The 27,760-nt window shown below is 37.8% G+C and overlaps 1 protein-coding gene across 3 annotated transcripts; it reads left to right on the top strand.

The window, feature by feature from the left end:
• LOC107733522 (CXXC-type zinc finger protein 5-like) lies at positions 1-25,986 on the top strand. 3 transcript variants are annotated; one of them, XM_016545179.1, is made up of 3 exons: positions 1-446; positions 10,111-11,151; positions 24,652-25,986. In XM_016545179.1, exons 2-3 carry the CDS (start codon positions 10,333-10,335, stop codon positions 24,691-24,693), a joined length of 861 nt encoding a protein of 286 aa, XP_016400665.1. In that variant the 5' UTR covers positions 1-446; positions 10,111-10,332; the 3' UTR covers positions 24,694-25,986. The 3 variants fall into 3 exon arrangements, with proteins under 3 accessions (XP_016400665.1, XP_016400663.1, XP_016400664.1); XM_016545177.1 differs by having other exon boundaries at positions 24,649-25,986; XM_016545178.1 differs by lacking the exon at positions 1-446 and adding an exon at positions 462-677 and having other exon boundaries at positions 24,649-25,986.
• The last annotated feature ends 1,774 nt before the right edge of the window (positions 25,987-27,760 follow it).

The following is a 27,760-nucleotide window of genomic DNA, read 5'->3' as shown; positions in this document are numbered from 1 at the left end:
TCTCACAATGTTCGTGCGCATCGATAAACACCCTACGCGTTCCGCTTCGACATTTAAAACGTCGCCAAAAAGAAGCGCTGCGTGACGCGAAATGTCTTTGTTAATCTGTGCGTTTTCTCCGTCTCAGCGTCGCCGAAAGTCCAGTTCGGTTTTTACGTGAAGCTCCAAAAATCTATGAAATGTGTTTGCATGTTCTTCTGGATGTAGAGGTGGGATTGCGAGAATCGAAAGGTTGGTGAGCCCACACGCTCAGCTTCCCAGAAAGTACGTTTAGCAATAATTCACTATTCTCTTCCTCACGCGCTCGGCTCGGTCGAAGGCTACATGATTTCTGGAAGTGGAGAATAAGCTTTTTCTCCCTTCTTTTTGCCATCAATCTCTACGACAGGCTTGGAGAAGGGGCGCTCGGACAGTGGAAGCCCTCCCCTGTGCTCGGATCTGCCTTGGTAGGTGCGAATAAAAAAGGGGCCAGTGTTTGCAAATATGCAGATACATCGAAAGGGGGGGAATCATACTTTGTTGAAGTCTGCTCAAAGTTGGGATGTCATCTTCCTAACGATCTTGTTGGCTGGGAGGACGGGGGAATGATTGTGCCGTACATTGTCAGTCGTGCTGCTGCAGACCGTACACTGGCACCGCAGAGACCCAGGTTTCAGATAATTGAGTCTAGACAAAAGGTATTTTTGTGCAGCTTTAATGCCAAATTAAATTAAGATCCGACACATATTTTTAGCGACTGGACGATGTTGACCCGTTCCCGCAGATTTGTGCTGTATTGTCCTTATGGAAACGCGATTACGCTTCCCAGGAAGTAATATTGCTTTGGTTCCTCAGAACGCAAGTATCACATTTAAACAATTGACAGAATACACAAATTCTAATCGTATTTCAATGCTGCGGTGGGCTGTTCAAACTTAACACTCTCGTGGATAATTTGCTAGTAAAATTATGATGCCAATGACGTTTATGATAGTTGCTCCAGCATGTAACGACAGGTGGTATTGTAGTTGATGATGCGTTATGTTATAGACGCGGAACTTTTGGTCTACAGCAGCAGCACACCTGTGCGTTACTAAAACGCGGTGGTCGTTAATATAACGGTATATTGTAAAATACAAAAGGTTTTTTTTCCACTGTATTTCAAATTTGCTGTTTAGTCGCTCGTGATTTATGGTGATTTGTTGAACTCATCGCGGAGGGATTAGCCAAAAATGTGCGCTTCATTGTTCGCCGAGAGGATATTATCAGGCTGATGTCGCCGCGGAGAGCGCGCGGGGATTTACTGCTGCAGTCCGCGGCCGACAGCGCGCGGCGCTCATGCACGCACTGTTTGTGTGATTGCCAGTCATTAACTTTCGCCATGACGCAAAGAGTTGGAGAAGTTTTCAAGCGCATTTAACTTTGAGCTATGCAAATGCTCGGGACGCCGCTCGGCAAAGTCCACATCTGGCGGAGCGAGCTCGGAAAACATGAATTATTGTAAACGTCCGCTGGACCTTGTGCGCAAGTGTGTGCGTGTGTAGTGCTTGCGTATGAGAGCATGCATGCGTGAGTGTGTGCGTGAAGCGGTGTGAGGAAGAAAGACAGCGGCAGGGGGAGATAGATAGGTGTATGCGTGTCTTGAGGGAGATGTTGCGTTGGACTCCGCATTACCTGAATTACTCGATATCTGCCTGCGTGACGTTGCGAAGTAACCTCACAGTGATTTTTTTCCTCCTCTTTGAGGCTACAGCTGTTCAGTGGCAATGGTTTATCCATTACTTTTAATTAGTCTTGGACATTTTACAAATATTAGAAGTTTAGTGTTTTTGGCTGATTGACTCAAATGATTTTTTTAAATAAATGGATAACACACATAGGTTATATTATATGTTTACTGTATTTTATAGGCTATATAATGACTGTAAGCATATAGAGCCTAGATAGATAGATAGATAGATAGATAGATAGATAGATAGATGCTGATTTTTACAAAATAAACTGCATTAGTGAAAATAGTTCCAAACGAACTCCAGGTTTGAGTTCCACCCCAAGTTTTCCATTTTCCACTGGGGTGAGAGAAACCCTGCTCTAAGCAAACCTAAATAAGAGAAAACATGTAGGTCCGTTTAAAAAATAAAATAAAATAAAATATAAAAGTGATCATACTAAATTTGATTATATTTTTTTAAAAGTCTTGCTGGTAAATGGGTAAAACCAAGAGGTTTGAAGGATATTGGCAAAGCTTGGTAAAGATTTAAAATGACAGTTAGCTACTATTTTGGGGCTGCACTGTGATCCTTAAATAGTCTTTTAATGTAAGTCGCTTTGGATAAAAGCGTCTGCTAAATGACTAAATGTAAATGTAATTATTCTTGTTCTAAATATGCCTGACACGATTTTTTGGTTGTTACACTGAATGACATTTTTTTTTTCTGTAAATCATGGTAAAAATGTATGATAGTCATTATTTTGTCCTCAGAAAAACTACAGGACACAGAATGACAAAATGATACTTTAAAAACGTAAAACTCTTGTTCACTGCAGAATTGTCAGTTTTAGAGTTGTTATTCAATAGGGGGAGGACCAATTAGTCGTGTGTTTGTCCCTAGGGAGGAGACATAAGCAAAAGTCTTTGCAAACAGCTTCCCATGACATATTACCATTAGAGACCTTGCAAACCTAAATATGCATAAATTAATACATTTTGTCAGTTAACATAAATGTTTAAATAGCCTGCTGCAGAGACATACTGAATGTTTCTTCCAGTTAATCAGCCGAGATATCATTTTCATAACTTGTACCAGTGCCAACATAAAACAACATAACATGTGTGTACAGATACACTGTAACTGTCACATATGAAAAATAATAGCTGAATATGGCAGATGGAAATTAGAGGAGAATCTATGCCTATAATTTAAAGATTTTAAGGATTTACAGGAAGCAAAGTTTAATATTTCCAAAACCATCCTCTCAAATTGCTGTTTGGGTGTAATTAGCCATTACTGGACTTCCTTCCTTTTAATGTAGCGATATCAGTCATAAAACTCTCCAGACACATCTTTATGTAGCTATTATCTTGTGCTTTAGTACATTAATGATTCTGCTGAATATGAGTGTAGCGGCTATCACAGCCACAATACTTTTATCTTTTATACTTTTTGACACCCAGGGTATTGCAGTTATCCAATTAATAAATGCTGACCAAATCATCAGATTTATTTTACACATTTGGGCACATTTTGCTTTTGGCATCTTAATATTTTAGAAATATTTATGGTATTAGTGTCCTTGACTGCAAAGACAGTGAGAGAGGAAGAGATGAAACCCCAAATTGTTACTCTGTGCCATCATGTCATTACTGTGCGCCAGATTGGCTCAGATTGATCCGAACATTAGCACAGCTTCAGTCAGTCAAACGTTAACAGTATGAGCTCCGAAAGTATTAGCATCTGCAGTAATTGATCATATCCTTTACACATATTATAGCAAAGCAAATCTGATGACTTGCTAGTCACATACAGTTTCCAAAAGTAGCCTTTTTCAGCATTTAGCTAGTTGATGGTTTCACAAAACAATCAGACTGTTTGCTAGCATCAATGCTAGCAGCTGTCATTATAGCATAACAAAAACGACAACAATGCCTGTTTCTCTCAACTTTGCGTGCTTTTCCATGTTGTCTGGTCGGTGTTGCCTTTTCCTGTTCAGCTGTAAGTTTTTTGACCTCTCAACCTCCATTTGAAAACGAATCCCCTCTTGTCAGTCCAAGGCCATTACTCATTCCATTTGATCAAAGAATAATATCCTCAAAGGCTAATATCAACAAAATAGGATATTGTAGTTTATGTAACCTAATGACCGCTTTAGGAAAGAGCTATTTATATTCCATCCTCACTTTTAATGGTTTCATTTCTGTTTTTAGATCATATGAGGTAATGTTGCAGATTGCCGTTACAGTACAGCCCCGTTCTTGTCACCCGTAAGCAGTCAAACATTATTGATTATGAAGAGTAAAGAGGCGCGCTAACACACTAGAGAGCTGCATTGATCAGACTGATGTATTTTGGCAATCTCTGACACCAATTTATTATATTACTTTCACTTTAAGGATGGAACAAAAAAGCGTTTCTTACATTTATATCGGAATTTCGTGTGAAGCGACTGACAGACGCAACCAATGAATGATTAATCAGCTGAACTGATTCTGACCATATGACAGATGAGATCGGGATGAATTTATCTGTGAATGGTGGTCTTGCCTAAGACAGTTTGTTCTCAGTCTGATTATTCTTTCAGTTGCTTTATTTATTGACTCATCTGACTTCATGCCTTTTTCTCTAATATTTCGCAGCTTTGACATTCCACATTAGCTATAAATGGATCATTATGTTTCCTCTACTGAGATGCTGATTACATGGTTAAGGGTCTGATTACACAAGCTCTATTTGAATGAATACAAAGCATTACAATCATTCATAACCATGCTTTTGAATGGGCCTAGGTTAATTGCGTTGGGGTCTGGCTTGCCATCTTTACAGCTGTGAGTGAGGCATTGTGCTGCCGCAAAGGAGAGAATGCAGTGTGTGGCCTGAGGTACGGCATACACCTCTTAAAACGCGGCGCACAATCAGGTGCATTAAAAGTTTTCAGCTGAGCCTGAACCTCACCACATCTGCGTCAGCTATTGCTGTACCCTGAGTCATCTACCCCATTTGTTAAGTCATTTTTAACATGAAAGTCAAACCCCAGGAAAAGGACCAATATTTCCATGACTTCATCAACCACATTAGACACTCAATAGAACTATCTTGAATATTTTGTAATTTAATTGGCTTCCATTTAGGACCACAAACAATAAGACAAACACATGCCACCCAATACTCAGAAGAGTGGTCAATCAATATGGGTTTTTCCAATAACGACACATAAATGACGCAATGCGATAAAGTTTACGTAAAATACATACAAATTATCATGAGATCACGTTGGATAAAGGGACAATCGAAAAAAATGATCTCTTCCGTGTAAATCCATTCGTATTCTGCCTAACCAGAGAAGTTTGACAGGGCATTTTGTTGATCACTTCCAATTAGAGATGCACAGTATATTAGCGGTCAGTCTGTTTTAGCCAATAAAGACTTTTTTTTTGTTATCCTTATCTGTCTTAATATTTAAAAAGTTGATATATCTAAGCTGATAAGTTTTTATCAGTAAGATTTTTTTTAATGCTTTTTAAAGAATTCTCTTCTGCTCACCAAGCCTGCATTTATTTGATCCAAAATGCATCAAAAGCAGTAATATTGTAAAATGTTTTTACTATTTAAAACGACTGCTTTCAATTTGAATATATTTTAAAATGTAATAATGTTACAAAAGCTTTTTATTTCAGATAAATGCTGATCTTTGGACCTTTCTATTCATCAAAAATCCTGAAAAAAATGTACTCAACTGTTTTAAATATTGATGATGATGATGATGATAATAATAATAATAATAATAAAAAGTTTCTTGAACAGAAGAAATCTCTGAAGGATCATGTGACACTGAAGACTGGAGTAATGATGCTGAAAATTTAGCCTTGATCACAGGAATAAATTACATTTTTAATATGTATTCAAATAGAAGGCAGTTATTTTAAATAGTAAAAATATTTCACAATATTACTGCTTTTACTGTATTGTGGTTCAAATAAATGCAGGCTTGGTGAGCAGAAGGGAATTCTTTAAAAAACATAAAAAATCTTACTGTTCAATTACTGTACGTAATTTTCTTTCTTGCACAATTTTTAAAATTTAATGCAGTTTTGAATGTGAAGTTTGAATCTGGACTTTTAAGGTGAGCATTCAGTCTTACAATAGGTATATTGATCTTGAGGTCATATCTTTCCAATGTATTGCTTATTGGCTTTGAAAATATAAATATTATCAATATCACCTTAAATTTCCATTTTGTGCATCCCTATTTCTATTTCTGTGGCCTTGTACTGCTTTGAAATGTCATTTGTTGTTCCAAAAACATATCTTCATAACTGTACATTAAACATTAATTATGTTCTGAGATTGTGTCACATCATGCAGCCATTTGGAGTTCAGTGTGGACAGACAAATTGCTGGTACTGGTCATTGTAATAGCATAGCTAGTAAATTGTGATGGATTTATACACATGCAAAATGCATGGCAATTATATGTGGTGGAAATAAAATACTGTCAATGAGGAATGAAAGAAATGAGAGTGTTGCAATAACAATAATTTGACTTAATTCGAAAAATTTGTGACTTCATTAGACAAAAATGTTGGAGGAGCATGAAGTGCACGTGGTTGACAGAATGTGGGAGTCACACATTTGTAGATGGTGAGGCTGATACAATCCGAGGATCAGAGGAAACATCATTTGACTTGAGTCCTCAGTGAAGTCTGTGACACAGGTGTAGAGAAGCTGGAAGATAGTTTAACTTAAAGGTGGACCTGATGTTGAAGAGGTTACTATGATTGACAGGAACCGATGAGGAGGCAGCGACAGACAAATTCACTTATTTCAGCTTTTTACGAGACACAGGTCATATGTTACAGGGACAGATGGAGACAACAAACTACAGAGAACTGACAATGCTTAGTAACCATCACACACTGTGTTTGCATTTTATTTGCTTTGAGATCAATGGTAGCGTTTTACCTCAGATAGCATCCGGTTCACTGGGAAGCTGTGTGACTGAATTTACTCCTAACGGAAAAAAACTTCTCAAAACAGGAGGAAGCAAATCGATTCATTTATGTCCAGTGGGCTTATTTGCTAAGTCATTTTGTGGGCCCATTTCCATCACCCTAATGGTTACTTTGGGAACAGTAATTAAGCAAGTAGTGCTAACATTGAGCCACCTGTCCCTTGCCTTTTTCTTACCCCGTCTGACTGGCCGCTCTGCCTCTTTCGTACACATTTTGTGTTTTGACTTTAACTAAACATTACACAAAAGTTTGGGGTTGGTAGGATGTTTCAGGGCTTTGGAAAAAATATCATATGCTCACCAAGGCTGCATATATTTAATAACAAAATGCAGTAAAACCAGTAATATTTGTTTCTAATTTATTATATTTTAAAATGTAATTTGTTTCTGTAATGGCAAAGCTGAATTTTCAGCATCATTACTCCAGTCTTTAGTGTCCTTCAGAAATCATTCTAATATGCTGATTTGCTGCTCAAGAAACATTTCTTGTTATTATCAATATTGAAAACAGCTGTGCTGCTTAATATTTTTGTGAAAAACATTTTTACTGGATTCTTTGAAAGGTGAAAAGAACAGCATGTATTTGAAATATAAATATTTTGTACCATTATAAATGTCTTCACTGTCACTTTTAATCAATTTAAAGCATCCTTGCTGATTAAAAGTATTCGTTTCTTTTAAAAAAGAAAGCTTTTGAATGGTAGCATACACTGGTCTTGGATTACAGCATATCATAACCTGAATTTCAAAAACAAAACAATAACACAGATAAGAGTGTACATCATGGGGATGGACTACGACACGCTGCTAGGATACCGTTTGGTGTGTGGTGGTGTGTGGCCAACTGTTGGCTTGGTGCAGCAACCATAAGAGTGGAACGGATTTGAAATGTGCCATATTGCCATTCCAAGCCAGGATAAAAGAGAAACCACGGGCTGTCCATGGCAAGCTAGCATGGTCCGTTAGAGACATGTTTTTCTCCTTAGCTTTGGATGGGAAGTGAGTCATTGCTGCTAATACTGAATGAAAACGCTGCTATGTAATTTCAGCACTTTTGGGACGGGAAGGTCGGGTGCTTCCACAGTCCCAGCAAGAGATGTGTGCGGCGGGGAAGGTTTGGCAGGCGTGAGGTAAGGCAGCCTGGTGCAGTGTGGCCCCTGGTTTGGGAAGGAGAAAGAGAGCGAGCAAGGCGAGCGAAAGAGAGAAAGAGGCTGGCTGTGGTCCGCTGGCGCCACAGACCCCTGAGCTGGGGAGAATGCGGGGGCTGCGCTCCTGCCTTTGAAGCTTTACCTCCCACTAATTCTGGCCTTCCAATTTCCACACACTGCGTAGATCCCCTCCACCGCCCCCTATCCTCTCCTCTCTCCCTCCCTGTCCCTTTGTTTCCCTTATAAGGACTGGCCCGGCCATTTCCTCAGATTTTCTCAGTGGGGTTGTGTGTGTGGGTGTTTGTGGATGTCTCTGTTGTGGACTGGGGGCAGCCAATAAAAAACAAGAGTTGAGTTTTTGACGTTTGGATTCTGTCATGAGGTAAAATTCTGTGTCCGGTCGTTCAGCGGCATTCTGTCGTGTCTCATATTTCACTGCGTGATTGACAGCGGGTCTCTTCGGATTATGTTACGAAACAGGCGCCTTTTCAAGTTTGCTAATGTGATTTTAAAAGTACATTTCTCAGAGATTTTAAACATTCTAATAGATAAAGTGTTAATAAATTACACAGTGCCATCTTAAACTACCGTTAATACATTTGAATTATTCTGGGATAAAACACTCTAGTATATAATTAGGCCCTTGGGGAGGTAACAGGGTTGACAGTTTTTTTTTTGGACATTACAAGCCTTGCACTCAAGGTCATGAAACTACATATGTACTTCTTAGAACTCAATTTTGATAATTCTACAGACATTCACTTGTCAGTTATCAACTATTTACTATTAAAAAACATGGTAGCATGGTTGACATTTTAAAATTGGGGACTATTCTCAAAAGTATAATGATAAAAAAGAGAACACATTAAGTGTCCTTGGAAAGTTAACTTCTTGAAAATATGATGTCTTAGAAGAAAGTTTTTTGGATTTATGAAGTCATTAGTTTAGGCACAAAACATGATGGTAACAGGGTTGACATATAACTTGGGTTCTAAAACTAAAATCTAAATACTGTATACAGAGAGCAAATTAAAACAAAATAGCTTTTATTTCCATCTATTTTGTTTTATCAAAATGTGGATATTTGCTAAAACAACAAGAAGTGGAAAGAAAAACCACACAAAAAATGTTCTGTTTAGAGACATATCTATATTAGCACATAGTAAAAGATGGCATACCCTGTTCATTCTTGAAGTCATTCAACAGTAGATAGCTGATGCATCATTTACACAAATCTGTTTTGTAGAATGACCTCTTTACATCTTTATAACAAGCACAGCAGCTATATGTTATTATGGATTATCAAGGGTATCATAACATTCAGATTCAAAATAAAGTGGCAGTGAAATATGTAGCAAAAGTATACATATGGGAGAGTAATGCTCTGCACCCTTCAGAGTACTTACTTTATGTGCTCTGCCCTTCAAAGTGAGTAGTACATTGTTTCAAAGAGAATTCTTCCTGTACTCTCACTGTTACTGCAGTGAATAAATGAATGAAATAACAGACAGTTGATTGGGTTTATGCTTGCACAGGTCAAGTCAAGTCAAGTCACCTTTATTTATATAGCGCTTTTAACAATACAGATTGTGTCAAAGCAACTGAGTTTTAGCTATATGAAGTTTGCACAAGACTAAATAATGATCTGAGGTGACATCACACTTTTAAGAGGGATTGACTTCATTGAGAAGTTGACTGAAGTTCCCTGAGACTTTGATTTATTCACACTAAAATTGATTTTATTCATTCTCTATGATACACACGCTATATTGATAAAGAATTGGTTCCTTCAGTCAAGCTTACTGTACAGTATGTTGTACTGTCTGCTTTACCTTGAGTGAAGCAACTCTGTCTCATCTTTTACAGAAACAATAAGTCATGCTTTTCTGAAAAGTAAACCAATTTGCTGTGGAAAATTAATAATTGTGAAATAATGTTTTCATGGTTTACATTTTTTGCCATTTTTTTATTATTCAAGGTACTTTTTGTCACAGCATCTGGCTGTGCTACTCTTCACGTCCATCTCATTTTTGCTTTACTCTGTCTACATAGCGTTTGAAGATAAATGTACATATTGATTTCCCAGGCACAGTAGGGGCATCGTACAGCACTCAATAAAATGTTGGAGCCATGCGAAAGAAAGGCCCAAATCGCCGCTCACTGTTCTCAGTTTTTTTGTTGTCAAGGTCTCTTTTAAGAATCAGAATGCTTTCAACATCTTTCCTTCTCTCTCTCTCTTTCTGTCTTTGTGTCTTAGTTTACAGGTTGCCGGCGGAAAGATGTGGATGAGGACTGAAGTCTAGAGTCAAGGGCATCGGGGTCTGTCTGCCACTGGCCGGCCGTTTTGCCCGTTAAGGGGAGGCTCCACCCTCACCTGGGCACTGAGCGGATTGCGAGCGCTGCCTGGCTCCTCCCTCGCCAGCCCCCGTCCCCTCCCCAACCCCGCCCCCCTCCCACGCTCACACCCCGGGGCTGGACCATGTCTGGCAGACAGCCGGAGGGCAGCCGGACACCCAAGGCCCAGGACCAGGACACGGACCAGGACCAGGACAAACGCAGTTGTGGGGAGGACAGCCCCGTTATCGAACGCCGCAACCGGAGCGGCATCATCAGCGAGCCCCTCAGCAAGAGCCTGAAGAGGTCTCGCACCCTCTCGCAGTACACCGCCGCGTGCCCCCAGACCGCCAACGGACTGAAACACAACAGCCACGCCAAGAGCCACGCGGCCAAGCCCCAGCCCACCCAGCAGCAGCCACAGCAGCCTTCCGCCTCGGCCTTGGTGCCGAGCAAGCTGGACCGAACCTTGGAGCAGGTGCTGGAAGGACAGAACGGCCTGTTGCACTTTGCCCAGGCAGCTGCGCTGCTCAAGCGGGCGGGCATGGAGCACATGCTGCTGCCGGGGGGAATGGGAGTGGGTGTGGGCGAGGTGGGGACGGTCGACCTGGAAGGGGCATCGGTGGCCGACACGGTGGGGGGTCACACAGACTTCCCGTACGGTGTGGGCGGCGGCGGCTTCCCCTTCAACCCGGGGCTGTTCATCATGACGCCTGCCGGAGTCTTCCTTGCCGACAGCGCACTGCATATGGCTGGCTTGACGGAGTACCCAGTGCAAAGTGAGCTGGCCTCCGCCATTAGCTCCGGGAAGAAGAAAAGGAAACGCTGTGGGATGTGCCCACCTTGCCGGCGCAGGATTAACTGCGAGCAGTGCAGCAGTTGCCGGAACCGGAAGACGGGCCACCAGATCTGCAAGTTCCGCAAGTGCGAGGAGCTCAAGAAGAAACCGTCTGCTGCACTGGAGGTAAACGATACTGAGACTCTGTGAACTTACTTAGTTGCATTTGTTCGCTAATGTTACAGAGAGAATGTTTTGTGGCCAAAAAGCGTAATAACCTTCCTTGCTTCTAATTTGGGTGAACTTTGTACACGGTGGCGGTGTCTGCTGAGGGTTAGGCTGGGAGATGAGGCTTTGGGGTGACAGGTGGCACTGACAGTAACGGGGGAGGGAGATACGGCCAGACATGCACCATGGGGTTTGTTCTAATCTGCCCCCCACTGCGGCATCACGTCACTCTTCCCACATCCTGCCTCCCTGACACTACTAGGACACTCCTCAGAGACATAACGCCCTCCGGTATGGCCGCTTTTATAGGTCCCTGCATTCATTAGTTCAGTTTTGAGATGGAATGGTGGTTTGAGAGATGCTGCTTTTGTTAAGATCAAGAATCGTATCGAGGTGGTATGTTTAAGGATGTAGCGTGGGCATGATGTGAACGTATATGTGAATGTGTTTTTGTGTTTTTATGTACGACGTAATCCATCTGGCCGCAGGGCTGTCATCTGGAGCACCAGGTGTCAGTGGCGAACAGCCCACCCTTGCTCTCTCTCATCAGTGGGGGCTGATGGTCCTACAAACTTCTTGTTGAGGTCAACCCGAGTTGTTCGGATTGTACAAATGCCCAAATTTGAATAGTGTTCGAATTGTGCTGGATATATTTCACATATTATTTATTTTAAAGTCATCCTGAAATCAGAATTAACCCCATTTGCTTAATTCACATTCCTGTCTTATTGTAAATTATCAGTGCATGCTATTTCATAGAAAAAAATGGAAGAATTTACTATAAGGTTCAGTTTGTCAACATTATTTAATGCATTTGGTAATGAACTACAACAATTTTACAGCACTTAGTAATCTAGTTTAATGCCGATTCGTGAAAATATTATTGTTTATTGTTATTAATGTTTGTATATGTTAAAGATGCATCAGTATATGTAGAAATTTACATTAGCCTAGATTAATAAATGCTGTAGAAGTATTCAGATTGTTAGTTCATATTCAACTGCATAATTTTTAAAGTTAACTTACTGAACCTCATTGCAAATGTTTTCATGTTTGTCTTTATACTCTTTAATCAATAATTTGCTCTTTCACATAGTCTAGTGGATAATGTTAACCAACCACCACATACACTACCATTCAAAAGTTTGGGGCCAGTAACATTTTGTCGTATTTTGAAAGAAGCTTTTTATGCACAAATGTAAGGCTGCAGTTATTTGCAAAAATACAAAAATCATAATATTGCAAAAAAATATTAGTAGTTTAATATAATTGTTTTCTATTTTAAAATATGTTAAACTGTAATTCATTCCTGTGATGGCAAAGCTGAATTTTCAGCATTCAGGCATTACTCCAGTCACAGTGTTCAGTGTCACGTGATCCTTTAAACATCATTCTAATATGCTGATTTGCTGCTAAAGAAACATTTATTATTATCCATGTTTAAGTTGTGCTACATAATATTTTTGTGAAAACCTTTGTGTAGAATACATTTTTTTCATGATTAAAAAAAAAAAATAGAATAGAAAATTCAAAAGAATAGCATTTATTTGAAATAGAAATCTTTTGCAACATTAAAAGAATAAATAAATGTCTTTACTGTCACTTTTACCTTTTTAGGAAAAAAACTTACCTTAACTTACCCCAAACTTTTAAATGGTAGTGTATCGCAGTTTCATTACATCTACATTCTAAAATATATTCTAACAGAAAACAGTGCTTTTAAACTGTAATAATATTTCACAATATTACTGTTTTTACTGCATTTTGATTAAATAAATACAGGCTTGGTGAGCATAAGAGACTTCTTTCAAAAACATGAAAAAAGACAGGTAGTGTAATTAATGAAAGATTTCCACAAACAAAGCAAATCTGGTGCAAATAAAAAGGTCAAATATTGTACATCCTGAAATATATATAGTTTCAATTTAATTAGAATTTGACATGAATTGATCTGTTGTGACTCTTGCTTGTCTATCAGAACTGAAATACAGTTACAACCTGTTCATTTGTGTCTCCAGTTATTATATATAGTTTTTTTCTTTTCACATTCCTCATGTTTGATGTTTCTGTGCCTAATATGTATTAGGCCCTTTTTTAGATAAAAAAGTGACAAAGGATTAAATTAGTTTGAAGGTACTCATGTTTCCTTTCAACTGACATCTGCTATATTCACAGGGATTTTAGATTTGTCCATTTGATGTCTTCCACATAAATAAAACCTTTAAATCAATTTATTATTATTTTTTTGGTTGTTGTTTTGTTTGCTGATTACAGACTCATTGAAACACCATCCGTAAGAATAATAATGGCAGGGGGATGCTGTGTCACTAACGTTTCAGTCATTAAAAATGGTCGAATAATTCCATGCCACGTCTGCTCCCCCAGCTGTCCAGTCAGTGTGGAGTCAAACAAGGTCACGTCTGATGGCGTCTCGGGGAGCCCCTGTGATTAAAATGTGTCTAAAACATAAAGCGCTGCCGGTTTATGGTTTCTTAAATAGATGTTAATTCGAGTGCCTATCATGATGGGAATAGTTTTGCACTAAGCGTCTGAGAAGCACCTGCTGTTTTATTGCTACTAGACAGAGTTGAAACAACGCAGTGGAAACCAAACAGAGCACAACACATCAATTCATATTTCTTTTTCGAATTTGTGAATACAAGTTAAATGGATAGATGTTGCATATTGTTGGCTACAGATTAATGCCACGTTAAAGTCTGATTGTTTAGGTTTTGTAGACGAGGTCATCATACTGTATATAATACATATTGTAATACAGTAACATTGATTGATATTTCTCTTTTGAGAGTGAAGTTGTTAGTTACTAGATGTTGTGCTAAGAATGACCCAACACTAGAGCCTTTTGGTTAGTTTTGTTTGCTAAATAAATAGAAAAGGGTATTCAATTATTTATTATTTTTTTGCAATTTTCTGTACACTTTTGTACACATAACCACCTCAAAACATACAAAGTAATCTAAAAATCAGGATTCCCGTTAACCAGTGTGATGCTCTTGGTTGTATTGGCACTGCTTTTAACAGAATGTATACTTTATACTAAAATGGCAACATTTACAGTTCTGCATACCCAGCAAAAACGTTGGAGACCTGGATCTTGGCTTGCATGAAGCTTGTTGGTTACCACCAAAACACTCTAGCTGGTTAAGTAGGTTAAGCAACCTGGTGGGGACACCAGTACACCATGTTAGTTACTAGATGTTGTGCTAAGAATGACCCAACACTAGAGCCTTTTGGTTAGTTTTGTTTGCTAAATAAATAGAAAAGGGTATTCAATTATTTATTATTTTTTTGCAATTTTCTGTACACTTTTGTACACATAACCACCTCAAAACATACAAAGTAATCTAAAAATCAGGATTCCCGTTAACCAGTGTGATGCTCTTGGTTGTATTGGCACTGCTTTTAACAGAATTTATACTTTATACTAAAATGGCAACATTTACAGTTCTGCATACCCTCAAAAACGTTGGAGACCTGGATCTTGGCTTGCATGAAGCTTGTTGGTTACCACCAAAACACTCTAGCTGGTTAAGTAGGTTAAGCAACCTGGTGGGGACACCAGTACACCAGCACTGCATGGTGATTACCAAAATACAAGTATGTTGTGCTTTAAATGCTTGTGAACTGTTGTCCCCACCAGATTTATTAACTAGCTTAACCAGCAGATTTACCTCATCAGTCAGTGTCACACAGTCCGACTTTAACAATACAGTTTTGCCATTTTAACTATTTAGAATTTCATGATCTTATTCATGGTCCTGAGATGCTATCTATCAGCATGTGGTCTTAACTAATTTAACCAGAAAGACTAACTTGGTCAGCTGGCTTCATCAGTAAGGTTTTGCTGTTTAAACCTCTTATCATCTGATCAACATTAATTACAAAATAGAACCAACCTGTTACCATGGGAGTCTTAATTAGCAAGATTAACTTTGTCAACCAGCTTCATGCAGGCCGACCAGTTTCACCAGTAAAGTTTTGTCAAATAGGCCACTTAGCATCTCATCACCATTAATTAGAACATGAAATCATATTCATTAGCATGGAATTCTTAACCAACTTAACCAGAAAGACTAACTTGGTCAACCAGCATCATGTAGACCGACTAGTTTTACTAGTAATGTTTTGCTATTTAGACCACATGACATCTAATCACCATTAATTCGAACATGGAATCCTATCCACAATCAAGGGATTCATAACTAGCTTAATCAACAAGACTAGTTTGGTCCACCAATTTCATTCAGACTGATTAGTTTGACCAGTAAAGTTTTGCTGTTTTGATCTCTTATCATCTCATAAACATTAATTACAAAATAGAATCAATCTATTACCATGGGAGTCCTAACTAGCTTAACTAGCAAGACTAACTTGGTCAACCAGCTTCTTGCAGACTGACTAGTTTCACCAGGAAAGTTTTTTTTCAAAAATCCAGTAAGTAAAGTTTTGCTGTTTTGATCTCTTATCATCTCATAAACATTAATTACAAAATAGAATCAATCTATTACCATGGGAGTCCTAACTAGCTTAACTAGCAAGACTAACTTGGTCAACCAGCTTCTTGCAGACTGACTAGTTTCACCAGTAAAGTTTTGTCAATTAGACCACTTAGCATCTCATCTCCATTAATTAGAACATGAAATCATATCCATCAGCATGGAATTCTTAACCAACTTAACCAGCAAGACTAACTAGGTCAACCAGCATCATGCAGGCCGACCAGTTTCACAAGTAATGTTTTGCTGTTTAGACCACTTAACATCTCATCAACATCAATTACAACATGGAATACTATCCATAATCAAGGGATTCATAACTAGCTTAATCAACAACATTATTTTGATCCATCATCTTCATGCAGACTAATTAGTTTGACCTGTTACATTTTGTTGTTTAAACCTGTTTTCATCTCATCAACATTAATTACAAAATGGAATCAATCTATTATCATTGCAGTCTTAACTAACTTGACCAACAAGACTAACTTGGTCAACCAGCTTCTTGCAGAGTAACCAGTTTCGCCAGTAAAGTTTTGTCATTTAGACCATTTAGAATCTCATCACCATTAATTAGAACATGAAATCAAATCCATCAGCATGGAATTCTTAACTAACTTAACCAGCAAGACTAAAGCCGGGCTCACACTACAGGATTTTTGGCTGGATTTTGCTGTCACCTCCAACTCTTTCTGCAGTACTGACAGTCCTTGTTGTCCACTTCTTCCAAGTCATTGTTTCTGCCATATTCTCTTTTGTCGTGGTTTCTTCTTTCTTTCGGATAAAATAACTGCACAGACCAATTGAAGGGCCAGTTGATCGTCCATGCTTCAAGATATGGCCTATAATCGCTGTAATTTCTCGATAGGATTTATCTGAGTAGGCTATTTTCGCTGATGGTCGGGAACGCCTCTTCACTGAATGTTTTGTAGTGTGTGCACCTCATTAGCGTTGTGTTGTGTAGTATACGCACAGCTATGACAAGACAACGACAGATGAGAACAAATCTTGTTGCGTAGTGTGAGCAGCACAGTGATTCGGCTAGTCTTTCAATCCTGTAGTGTGAGCCCGGCTTAACTTGGCCAACCAGCATCATGTAGGCCGACCAGTTTCACTAGTAATGTTTTGCTATTTTGACTGCATAACATCTCATCACTATTAATTAAAACATGTAATCCTATTTATAAGTATTGAACACTTAACTAGCTTAACCAACAATACTATTTTGGTCCACCAGCGTCATGCAGACTGATTAGTTTGACCAGTAAAGTTTTACTGTTTAGACTGCATAACATTTCATCACCATTAATTAGAACATGGAATCCTATCCATAAACACTTGATTCTTAACTAGCTTAACCAACAAGACTATTTTGGTCCACCAGCTTCATGCAGACGGATTAGTTTGACCAGTAAAGTTTTGCTGTTTAGACTACTTATCTCATCATCACCTTTAATTACAACATAGAATCCTATCTGTCAGCATGGGATTCTTAACCAACTTAACCAGCATGACTAACCTGGTTAGCCAGCTTCATGTAGGCCAACCAGTTTGACCAGTAACATACTGTTGTTTACACTGCTCAACATCTTATCGCCATTAATTAGAACATGGATTTCTATCTATCAGTATGGGATTCTTAACTAAATTAACAAGCATGTCTAACCTGGCCAACCAGCCACATGCATGCTGACCACTTAACATCTCCTCCCAATAAAAAAAAATAAATAAATTAATACTACTGTATCTATGAGCTTGGAATTATTAATTTAACTAGCAAGACTAACCTGGCCAACCAGCTTCATGAAGGCTGTTTCACAGTTAAAGTTTTGCTGTTTAGACTGCTTATCACCTCATCACCATTAATAAAAACATGGAGTCTTATCTATCAGCATAGGAGTCTTAACTAGCTTAATCAGCAAGACTAACTTGGTCAGTAAGCTCCTAGAAGGATGACTAGTAACACCAGTAAAGTTTTTTGATTTAGACTGCTTAGTATCTCATCACCATTAACTAGAACATGTAGTCCCATCTATAAGCATGGGATTTTTGACTAGTTTACCCAGCTTCTTGCAGTCTAACCTATCCTAGCACATTTTGCAGAGCTAACTGAAGCCTGCACTTGCACTGAACTTATATTCAAGTTTGTGTTTGACAGGTGTATTGTATTGGTGTGTGTATGGTAAAGTAACAGGATGTGTGTGTGTGTGTGTGTGTGAGTGTGCGTGTTTAAGAGAGAGGGTACAGGCAGGGAGTGATCTTGCAGTACTGGGTGTTTTGCCGCTTTCAAGGTGCATTGCTGGCATCTCAGAGAGAGCCATAAAAACAGAGGGGAGAGTGAGGGGGGAGGTAGTGTGCAGACCTTCAAGGCCTTTGCCACCTCACACCTCACTGACTGGAGATGTGGGGAATTATTTTAGGAAGCCTGCATCTGAATGGAAATAAAAGAAGCACGGGAGAATTAGGAGCGTGAGGCTCGCCGGACTGATGCTCACGTTCACGCCAAGATCTCAGAACCCTGCTTGCATGTGGCTGCATGACTGATTGTTCGTTTATTTTAGCTGTGTTAATGCGCGTAAATTAGTTTGCATGTTAGCATTTGTTAGCATAAGTATCTGTGAGGAAATTGCGAGGAACTGTCTGTTTACATTTCACTCTTACATTAAAGGGATAGTTCACCCAAAAAAAATAAATTCTGTCATTAATTACTCACCCTCATGTCATTCCAAACCTGTAAGACCTCCGTTCATCTTCGGAACACAAATTAAGATATTTTTGATGGAATCTCAGTATCCACTGAACGTAAATAGCGTATGCAGTTCCGCGTGGTGCAGCTGACACATACGCTATTTACGTTCAGTGGATATTCTCCAAAATGGTGCCAGGGTGAAGCGGAGGAGACGAATTGTTGAATAAAGTCGTTTTTTTTTCCTTTTATGAACGACATGAGGGTGAGTAATTAATGACAGAAGTTTCATTTTTGGGTGAACTAACCCTTTAAATATTAAAAAATATGTATTATATATATTCTGTCAGAGCGTTTATATATCAATTTATATGAAAACTTTTCTTTCGCATATGAATGTTAGCTTCTAGCACTAAATGAGTGTGTTTGTCATGTTTAAAAAAAAAAATAGCTTAAGCCTAAGCTAGTTTACTGGTTTTATCTGGTCAAGCTGGTCTGTTTTGCTAGTCAACTGTTCAGGCTGGAAGAACAGCTGACCAGCCAGCTAAAACAGCTAAGCTCTATCTAGACCAGCTTAAACCAGCAACGGCTACTTTACTTTTTAATAATTTTTTATTATTATTAATTGATTGATTCTAAAATTACAAAAGGTTTTCTGGTGTAATTTAATTAGTTTAATTTAGTCTGTAGCATGCAAGTGTTAAAATGTTTAGAAGTGTAACCTAATGTAGTCAAGGTGATTCAATCATATAAAATAGTCTAATATTGTTGACTTGAATAAATCAACTTAATTGACATAAGCACAGTTTAAATATATAAATATACATTTTGAGTCTGTATTTACTTAACCATGTTTTGTGGACAAAAAACACACTATAAATTGTAAAATGTTTAATTGTAAAAATGCAGAATATTTTCTGTTAGGGTTAGGATGTGGTATTTATAAATATAGCTGTATATAAAACCAATACAAGTCTATGCAATGTCCCCATTTAGATAAGTAAGTAGATGTGTGTGTGTGTGTGTGTGTGTGTGTGTGTGTGTCTCATGACAGTCGCATTAATAATAATAATAATTTTTATTGCATTAGAGAGTGAAAGGTTGATTTGAGATGATGGTGGTATCAGTGCTCTGAAAGGGGGAGACGGTCTCTTCTTGGTATGCGCACACAGAGAGAAGCTGTCACCCTGCACCTCTATCTGACACCCCGACACACACACATTCACACACTCACTCACTCACAAAGCGAAGGTACACATGACCGCAGGGCTGCATACAGCACACACATTAAGTCATGGAAAGCAATAGACAGATCAGCAAAGACACTTTCTGAAACAGTCCAACATTTTCACAGAATGAGAAATTCTACAGTATATGACATTATTGATCTATTTATTTATATCTATTATATCTAATTTATATCTAGTCATTGATATATGTAATTTTTTTCATGTTTTTGAAAAGTCTCATGCTCACCACGGCTGCATTTATTTGATCAAAAATGCAGTAAAAACTGTAATATTGTGAAATATTATTACGATTTAAATAACTGTTTTCTATTTTAATATATTAGAATTTGTTTTTGTGATGGCAAAGCTGAATTTCAGCATCAATTACTCCAGCTGACCTTTCAGAAATCATTCTAAAATGCTGATTTGTTGCTCAATTATTATGCTCAATTGTTAATGTCTTTACTGTCACTGCTGATCAATTTAATGCATCCTTACTGAATAAAAGTATAATGTTTTTTTCTTTTTTTTTACTTACCCAAAACTTTTGAATGATAGTGTGTCATGGTTTCCTCAAAAATATTAAGAAGCAAAAACTGCTTTCAACTAATAATAAGAATTGTTTTTGAGCAGAAAATCAGCATATAATAATAATAATTTATGCATTTAGCAGACGCTCTTATCCAAAGCGACTTACAGTGCATTCAGGTTACACACTTTTTACCAGTATGTGTGTTCCCTGGGAATTGAACCCATGACCTTTTGCGCTGCTAACACAATGCTCTACCACTGAGCCACAGGAACATTATATTATATGGATATTATAAGGATATCAGCATATTAGGATGATTTCTGATGGATCATGTGACAGTCAAGACTGGAGTAATGGCTTCTGAAAATTCAGCTTTGCAAACAGAAATAAATTAAATATTAAAAAATATATTAAACTAGAAAACATTTTTTAAAATTGTAATAATATTTCACAATATTACTATTTTTACTGTATTTTGTCACAAACAAATGCAGTCTTGGTGAGCACAATGGCACAATTACTTAATTTAACCTTCAATCCACAATTTTTAGCTCAGGCTTATTGAACGGAAACAGTGAAACTGTGATCTTGTCCACATAGGTCAGTAATACAGCTCCAGTGTATCACTGACCTGTGGAAACTGAACCCTCAGCAGATTGGAGTGGTAACTTATTCATAGGAAAATCAATAAACACAGATTAAGATGGTGGATCTTTTGGTTGACACCTTGCAGGACTGATGACCTTGGAAACGCACGCTACGGAGCAGTCACCCCCTTGTCAGGGTCCAGTGTTTGTACAGATTTAGGGTTAAAGGTTGTGGGTCAGGCGTCATAGTGGTTGCCTGTGGGCTAGGCTTCTGAAAGAAGCTTGGGCGTTAGGGTCACTTCTAGTGGGTTGTGACAAGCCAAAGGTCACCACCAGTGAATTCTCAGGCGTTCGTGTGCAAGACACACCCACAGTGTTGCATTTTATCTTTACATGCAGTCAGCAGTATGCATGTTGTATTGTTTTCAAATTAGTTTTTACTCAAATTTTCATTTAGGTCTCTATATTAGGTATATGCATGAAATGCAACACAAAACAGAATATTAAGCTGGTCTCAACAGTAAGGATTTTTGAGCAATTATCAGATTTTTACTTGCTCTGCCAATATTTTAATAGCAACATATATTTAGCAAAATATTCATGTCAGAAAAAAATATTATGTATTTATATTTATTTTAAAAGAACTATAATGTAACTCCATGGCAGATATAAAAAGATTAAAAAGACTTTGCAGGAAAATGATTTAATTTCATTACATTTTAACATTTAATTTCAAAATATGCTGTTTATAATTTATAATTTCAAATAATCATCATAAGTCATTATAACAATTTTCAATTTTTTTAAAAAGTTAAAAAACTGTTCTAAAGCTGTTTGATGTTAGCATATTACTAAGCTAACAATATGATGCTTTAATATGCATAAATATATTTCACACATAAATACTGAGCAAAATAGTACTTTTTAAATTATTTTTACCAATATATTTGGGTATTGAATCTCAATGCATTCTGTGATTATCTTCCCCATAAAGTAAAATTGCAATGTTGCATTCAATTTTGATGTCTGACACTTTATATTCTTTATCAGCCACAAGAGTTTATTCTATTTACTGTCCTCTGACAGAAAATAAGAATCATATACTCAAAAAAAAAATTTGCCTGGCAATGAAAATATGTTGTTTCATCCAATAAATACTTAAAATACACCTGCAACCTTGATTTACAACATGATGTTAGGAAGTGCTAAACCATTAAAGTGTTCAGAGTTAACATCTGCCCAGCTGTTGTCATGGGAGCACTCTAGTTTAGTCCGTTAAATCTGGCCCATATATTTCTCTGTGTGTTTAAAACATGTCTGTCTTAGTTTGTCTCGTTCAGGAACGCTTGAATGATATTGAGTGTGAGTGTGTGGGCTGGTGCACGTGTGATCATGTGAGCGGGGATGTGTTTGCCGCCCATGGCTCGGGCCAGTGCTGGCGAACGTTTAAGATTCTGTGCCACAGTAGTGTTGCACTGTTGGGGGAAAGGCGCTATATCTTTCCAGCAATGCCTGAGCTTTAGCCCCCTTCAACCTCAACGTTGCCTCACAAGGCTTCTTGCTTTTCCTCAGCTGGCCCGGACTCAGCGCCCACCTGAGTCTCGCCACAGATGCCAAACCGACAGACGTGCAGCACTGAAAGAATACAGAGAGAGAGAGAGATATAAAGAGGCCGTTGCGAGAGCAGTGTGGTGGGCACTCGACGTGACTGCGTGGTGACTAAATAATGAATGTGGCGTATCGGGTTTCACGTGGAGCCAGGGCCATGGCCCATGGCTGGAGAGGAGGAGGGGGGCAGGAAAGACAGAACAGGGAAGGAAAGGGGGAGAAGGAGGAATTAGATTAATCACATGGCCGCAGAGGAGAGTGAAAGGATGCAAAACAACCAAAGTCTGTATTTTTGCCTGGAAACAGTTTCTAAACAGTGTCTGCTTATAGTAGAATGAAATTTATAATTTAATCACATAGTTTTTTTCATTTGAAGGTGCATTGCTTGTAAAATGCTTGTCCTCTGATATATTTTCTATTGAAACAGGAAGTTTAAGCAGGAGATATCTAAGACCTTATCCCCTTTTTTAAAATTAGCCAATAAGCTTTAGCTACGTCACATCTGTCCCTGCATCCAAATATATGCATACTATCATACCATATAGTAGGTGAAAAACACTGTGTGAAATTAGCAGGATGTTGGTTTTATAGTACTCATAAAACAGTAAGTGAAAAGTACTCAGTGACCTACAACTTACATCCAAATATGCATACTTTAATACTATATAGTAAGTGAAAAAGAGTATGTGAAATTAGTAGTATGTCAAACTTGGCAGTATTCGTAAAACAGTAAGTGAAAAGTACTCGATGACCTACAACTTGCGTCCGAATAAGCATATTTCCATACTATATAGTAGACGAAAAACAGTATGTTAAATAAGTTGCATTCTGGATTTCGTAGCATTTATAAAACAGCAAGCGAAAAGAACTCAATAATCTTCAACTCAATGTATTAAGCGAAAAACAGTAAAATTAGTAGCATGTCAGATTTCGTAGCATTTGTAAAACAGTAAGCGAAAAGTACTCAGTGACCAACAACTTGCATCCGAATATGCATACTTTAATACTATATAGTAAGCGAAAAAGGGTATGTGAAATTAGTAGTATGTCAGACTTCATAGTATTCAAAAAACAGTACGCGAAAAAGTACTCAATGACCTACAATTTGCGTCCGAATATGCATACTTCCATACTATAAAGTATGCAAAAATCAGTATGTGAAATTAGTAGTATTTTGGATTTATAGTATTTATAAAACAGTAAGCGAAAAGAACTCAGTGACCTTCAACTTGCATCCAAATATGCATATTTTAATACTATATATTAAGCGAAAAACAGTATGTAAAATTAGTAATAGTATGTCAGATTTCATAGTATTCGTAAAACAGTAAGCCAAAAGTATTCAATGACCTACAACTTATATCCGAATATGCATACTTTAATACTATATTTTACGTGGAAAAACAGCGTGTGAAAATAAGTAGTATGTTGGACTTCATAGTATTCATAAAACAGTAAGCAAATAGTACTCAGTGACCTACAACTTCTGAAAAACACAACTTATATCAGAATATGCATACTTTAATACTATATAGTATGTGAAAAACAGTATGTGAAATTAGTAGTGTCAGACTTTGTAATATTCATAGAACAGTAAGCGAAAAGTACTTTGACTGCCTACAACTTAAATCTGAATATGCATACTTCAATATTATATAGTAGATGAAAAACACTATGCAAAATTTCTAGTGTGCTTGACTTTGTAGTATTATAAAAAAAGTAGACGAAAAGTACTCAATGACCTACTACTTCTGACGAAATTCTGAAGTGCGCTTCCAGTGGACACTGTACTATCTCTTGAGGACACGGGATAAGATTCATGATTGGCAGTGAAGTGATGATAACAGAGCCAACATGGCGGATAGGGTACATTTGGATTTCAGTCATACTACAGACTTTTGTAGGCCTACAGTATAGACCAATTTTTTTTAATGGGAACAAAGTTTGTTCCTTGTCAAATGAAGTACCTGTTTAGGTAGTGAGCACTTTCGACACAACTTGTGAGACCCAGTTAGCTAAATGCTAGTCGGTTGCAGGTGGTATTAGGAGGCAGGGACTTCACGTTCTAGAGAGCATATGATTGGACAAAAATCTGTGTAGTACAGGATGAGTCATCAGTATTTTTGCTGTGAAAGAGAAAGACTTCAAAGCTAACAGACATGGACTAAAAGCCACAAAATGCTAATTTGGATCAAACAAATTTAGGTCTATATGTGTTTTTTTTATCCAAACCGCACTCTACTAAATGCACCCCATTTCTGTCCCCTCCCCCCATTTCTCTTTTTCTTTCTCTAAGAAGGTGATGCTGCCGACGGGCGCAGCGTTCCGGTGGTTCCAGTAGGACTGTGACCTCTGACCTCCACCCAAAGCTCTGCCATCAAGTGCAATGCCAACTCTCGCTTGGATCATCTCGGGCACCAACACTGGCTGACAAACACAAACTACGTGAAAAAAAAGAAACACAAGACAACTATGAAAAAAACTTCATCACAAGATACAGAACAATAAAGCAACAACACAAAAAGAATCAAACGAGTGATGGATGCACCTACTTATTCCTTGAACCAAAAATTAAACATAAATAAAAATATCTATGGCAACTTTCATTCCCTTTTATATGTTTCCATTCTGGTACCTTTTTGCCCCTTTTCCAGCAGATTTTTTCGGTGGCTTAGACATGGAACTGTTCATTGACAAACAGAAATGGCGGACTCAGTGTGGACAATCAACAAAATTTCTGTGTTTGGTGTTAATGTTGTTCACGTGTGGAAAGATACAGTATTTGTGTAGAGAATGTAAATTTTACGGCTATATTTTAAAATTAGTGGCTAATGGCAAGCACTATTGTAATTTAGGACCATTGTTCTTACTTAAAAACTGTATTTTATGATTGTTTCTTTTTTTTTTTTGTTTGATTTACATTTATAGTTTTAAAAACTGATCAGTGTTTGTCTTTCAAGGGAGAGTAAATATTCCAAAATCTACAAATCCAGTTTTCTGAATGAACAAATATGCATCATAAAAAAACCCTACTCTGATGACAACTTAATTGGAAGATAAAATTGTCACTGTTTTTGTAGGGTTGTTACTACTGGAAGCTCCAAACTTTAAATATTTCAGTTTGTTTTACTGTACTGACAGCCTTTTGTTATATTATGTCAGATTACATCATATCATGTCGAGTAATATCACATCGAATCACGTTCCACGTGATGTTACATTTTATTACGGCTCGTCACATTATTGTTCTCAGTGTACAGGTCTGAATTTTTACGGAGCCCTCCACAGCACTTGCTCGGCTCTATCGAATGCACTGAAAAAGATTGACAACTTTTTTTGTTTTGTTTTGTTTTGTTTTCATGACATTGCCGGTAGCTACATCTTTTTAAAAAGCAGCAATGTTTGTATTGGATTAGAACTATGGGCTGGTTTTGTGAATAAAAACAAATGCATGTATTTGTGTTGAAAATTTACAGCTCTGACGTCTGTCTATTTGCATGTTTTTTAAGAAACAGCAAGAAACGTACAAAAAAATTATGACAATATGGAAATGTTCACAGAATCCTCTAGGTTGTTCCCTTTTCCATTCAAACAGTAAAATAAAAAGCATTGGGACAAAATATGTCATTTTGAGATGCGATAAAGATGTTTTATCAAGAGTCTTTGATTTCTTCATCTTCTTCTACTTGATGTCTGACACACTTATAACAATGACAGTGAAGAAGAGTGTGCTTCTGGCTTTGTCTGTGGCCCACTGATCTTAATATCTTTGCATTCCTTCGTACGGTACAGTCTGACATTTAAAGGTAAAAAACACAATTAAAAGCCAATGAATTATTGATACTCAGCCAACGTCTCTGACTGGCAGTCTGTGAAAGCTAATCAGTGGTAAGGTGGGAAGGTATGGCTGTTTTGGCAGCTCAAACACCTTTTGAGTTTTTTGTTCTGAAGATCACCACACAAAAGAGAACATGGGGCGGCTGCATCATTCACATGGATTGTGTGTGTGGATTTTTGTGGGTATAAACTTTCAAGGATGGATACTTGCTACCTACAGACTTATTATCTATGACCATAGACCTTAATCAGGTTAGACGCCATGTTGAATTTAACGTGGCTGTAAGGGACAGACCTGCAGTCGCACTGTATAAAGGTACTGTATAAAGATTGTGTCAATTATCAACTCAAAACTCAAAACAACTTTCAAAACTGTTGTTTTGTCTACTAAAAGCTTTCTTTTCTTTTTTTTTGTTTGTTAGGAAGACATTTCCGTTGCTAAACAATCGGTATGAATGCACTGTGCTTCAATCCCTTACAGCCTTGTTTTTATACCTGTCAAAAATGAAATATTTCGCTACCCTGACTAAGGTTTATGGACATTGTCAAATTAAAAACTCATTATATGATAAGTAAAACATACAATCAGGTGTGTAGGAACTTTTTACAAAAGCATTATAAGAGGGATATTTCTTTCCTGAAGTACAAGTTGCAAGATTAAATCTTGCTTAAAGGGATAGTCCACCAAAAAATGACAATTTTTGTCATAATTGGTTCACCCTCATGTCATTCCAAATCTGTACACATTTCTTTCTTCTATACATTTTTGAAGAATGTTGATAACCAAACCGTTTTGGTTCCCATTGACTTCCATTGTCTGTACAAAAATATAATGGAAGCCAATGGGAACCGAAATTGTTTAGTTACCAACATTCTTCAAAATATGTTCCTCTGTGTTCCACAGAAAAACGAAAAACATGTACATTTAAATGGTGACAGAATTTTCATTGGGTGGACTATGTTTTTAATTAAAGATAACAATAAAATAAAAATATATTCAAATTACTTGCATTTTTTACATATTTTTATGCAGGTGGATGAGAGATCTCACTGGTGCCCTATATCGCTTATGACCAGGACCACCGCTAACTAGAGGGAAGTATAATACTTAATGTAGCAAACTTTTAACGACTGGTAAGGGGAGTGAACTAGCCTCCGACAGCTACTGCAGCAGCCGAGTTAATTGCAGCTTTTTAGAGGGTCTGAGATGAAAGACGGCAGACCAAAGCCCCCCCTAAATAGGGTCAAGCGATGCCTATGGCACACACTGAGTAATGAGACTTTGAAAAGTAATGATTAACTGTGAATAAATGCAGAAATCGCAGTCGTCGTAACACCCCTGCATACAAGAAACATGGTTGGCCTACTGCAAATGCGAACTAATAAAACTACATTTTTACGACCAAGTAAGACAGGTAGTAAGAGGAAGTAAAAGTATGCGGATTATGCGAACACAAGAGCAAAGTGTCATGCTGCAGGAGAGAGGTGGAGGTACCAGCTGCAGGCCTGGAGAGCTGGATAGAGTCCTCAGTGCCGTAATGAGCCCAGGTCTGTGGTGCAGTCATCAGAGC

This window comes from Sinocyclocheilus rhinocerous, unplaced genomic scaffold (genome assembly GCF_001515625.1).
Source record: "Sinocyclocheilus rhinocerous isolate Xijiao unplaced genomic scaffold, SAMN03320098_v1.1 scaffold69, whole genome shotgun sequence".
Classification (NCBI taxonomy): domain Eukaryota; kingdom Metazoa; phylum Chordata; class Actinopteri; order Cypriniformes; family Cyprinidae; genus Sinocyclocheilus; species Sinocyclocheilus rhinocerous.
Note: the sequence above shows the minus strand (reverse complement) of the source record. Positions and strands in the feature narration are given on the sequence as shown.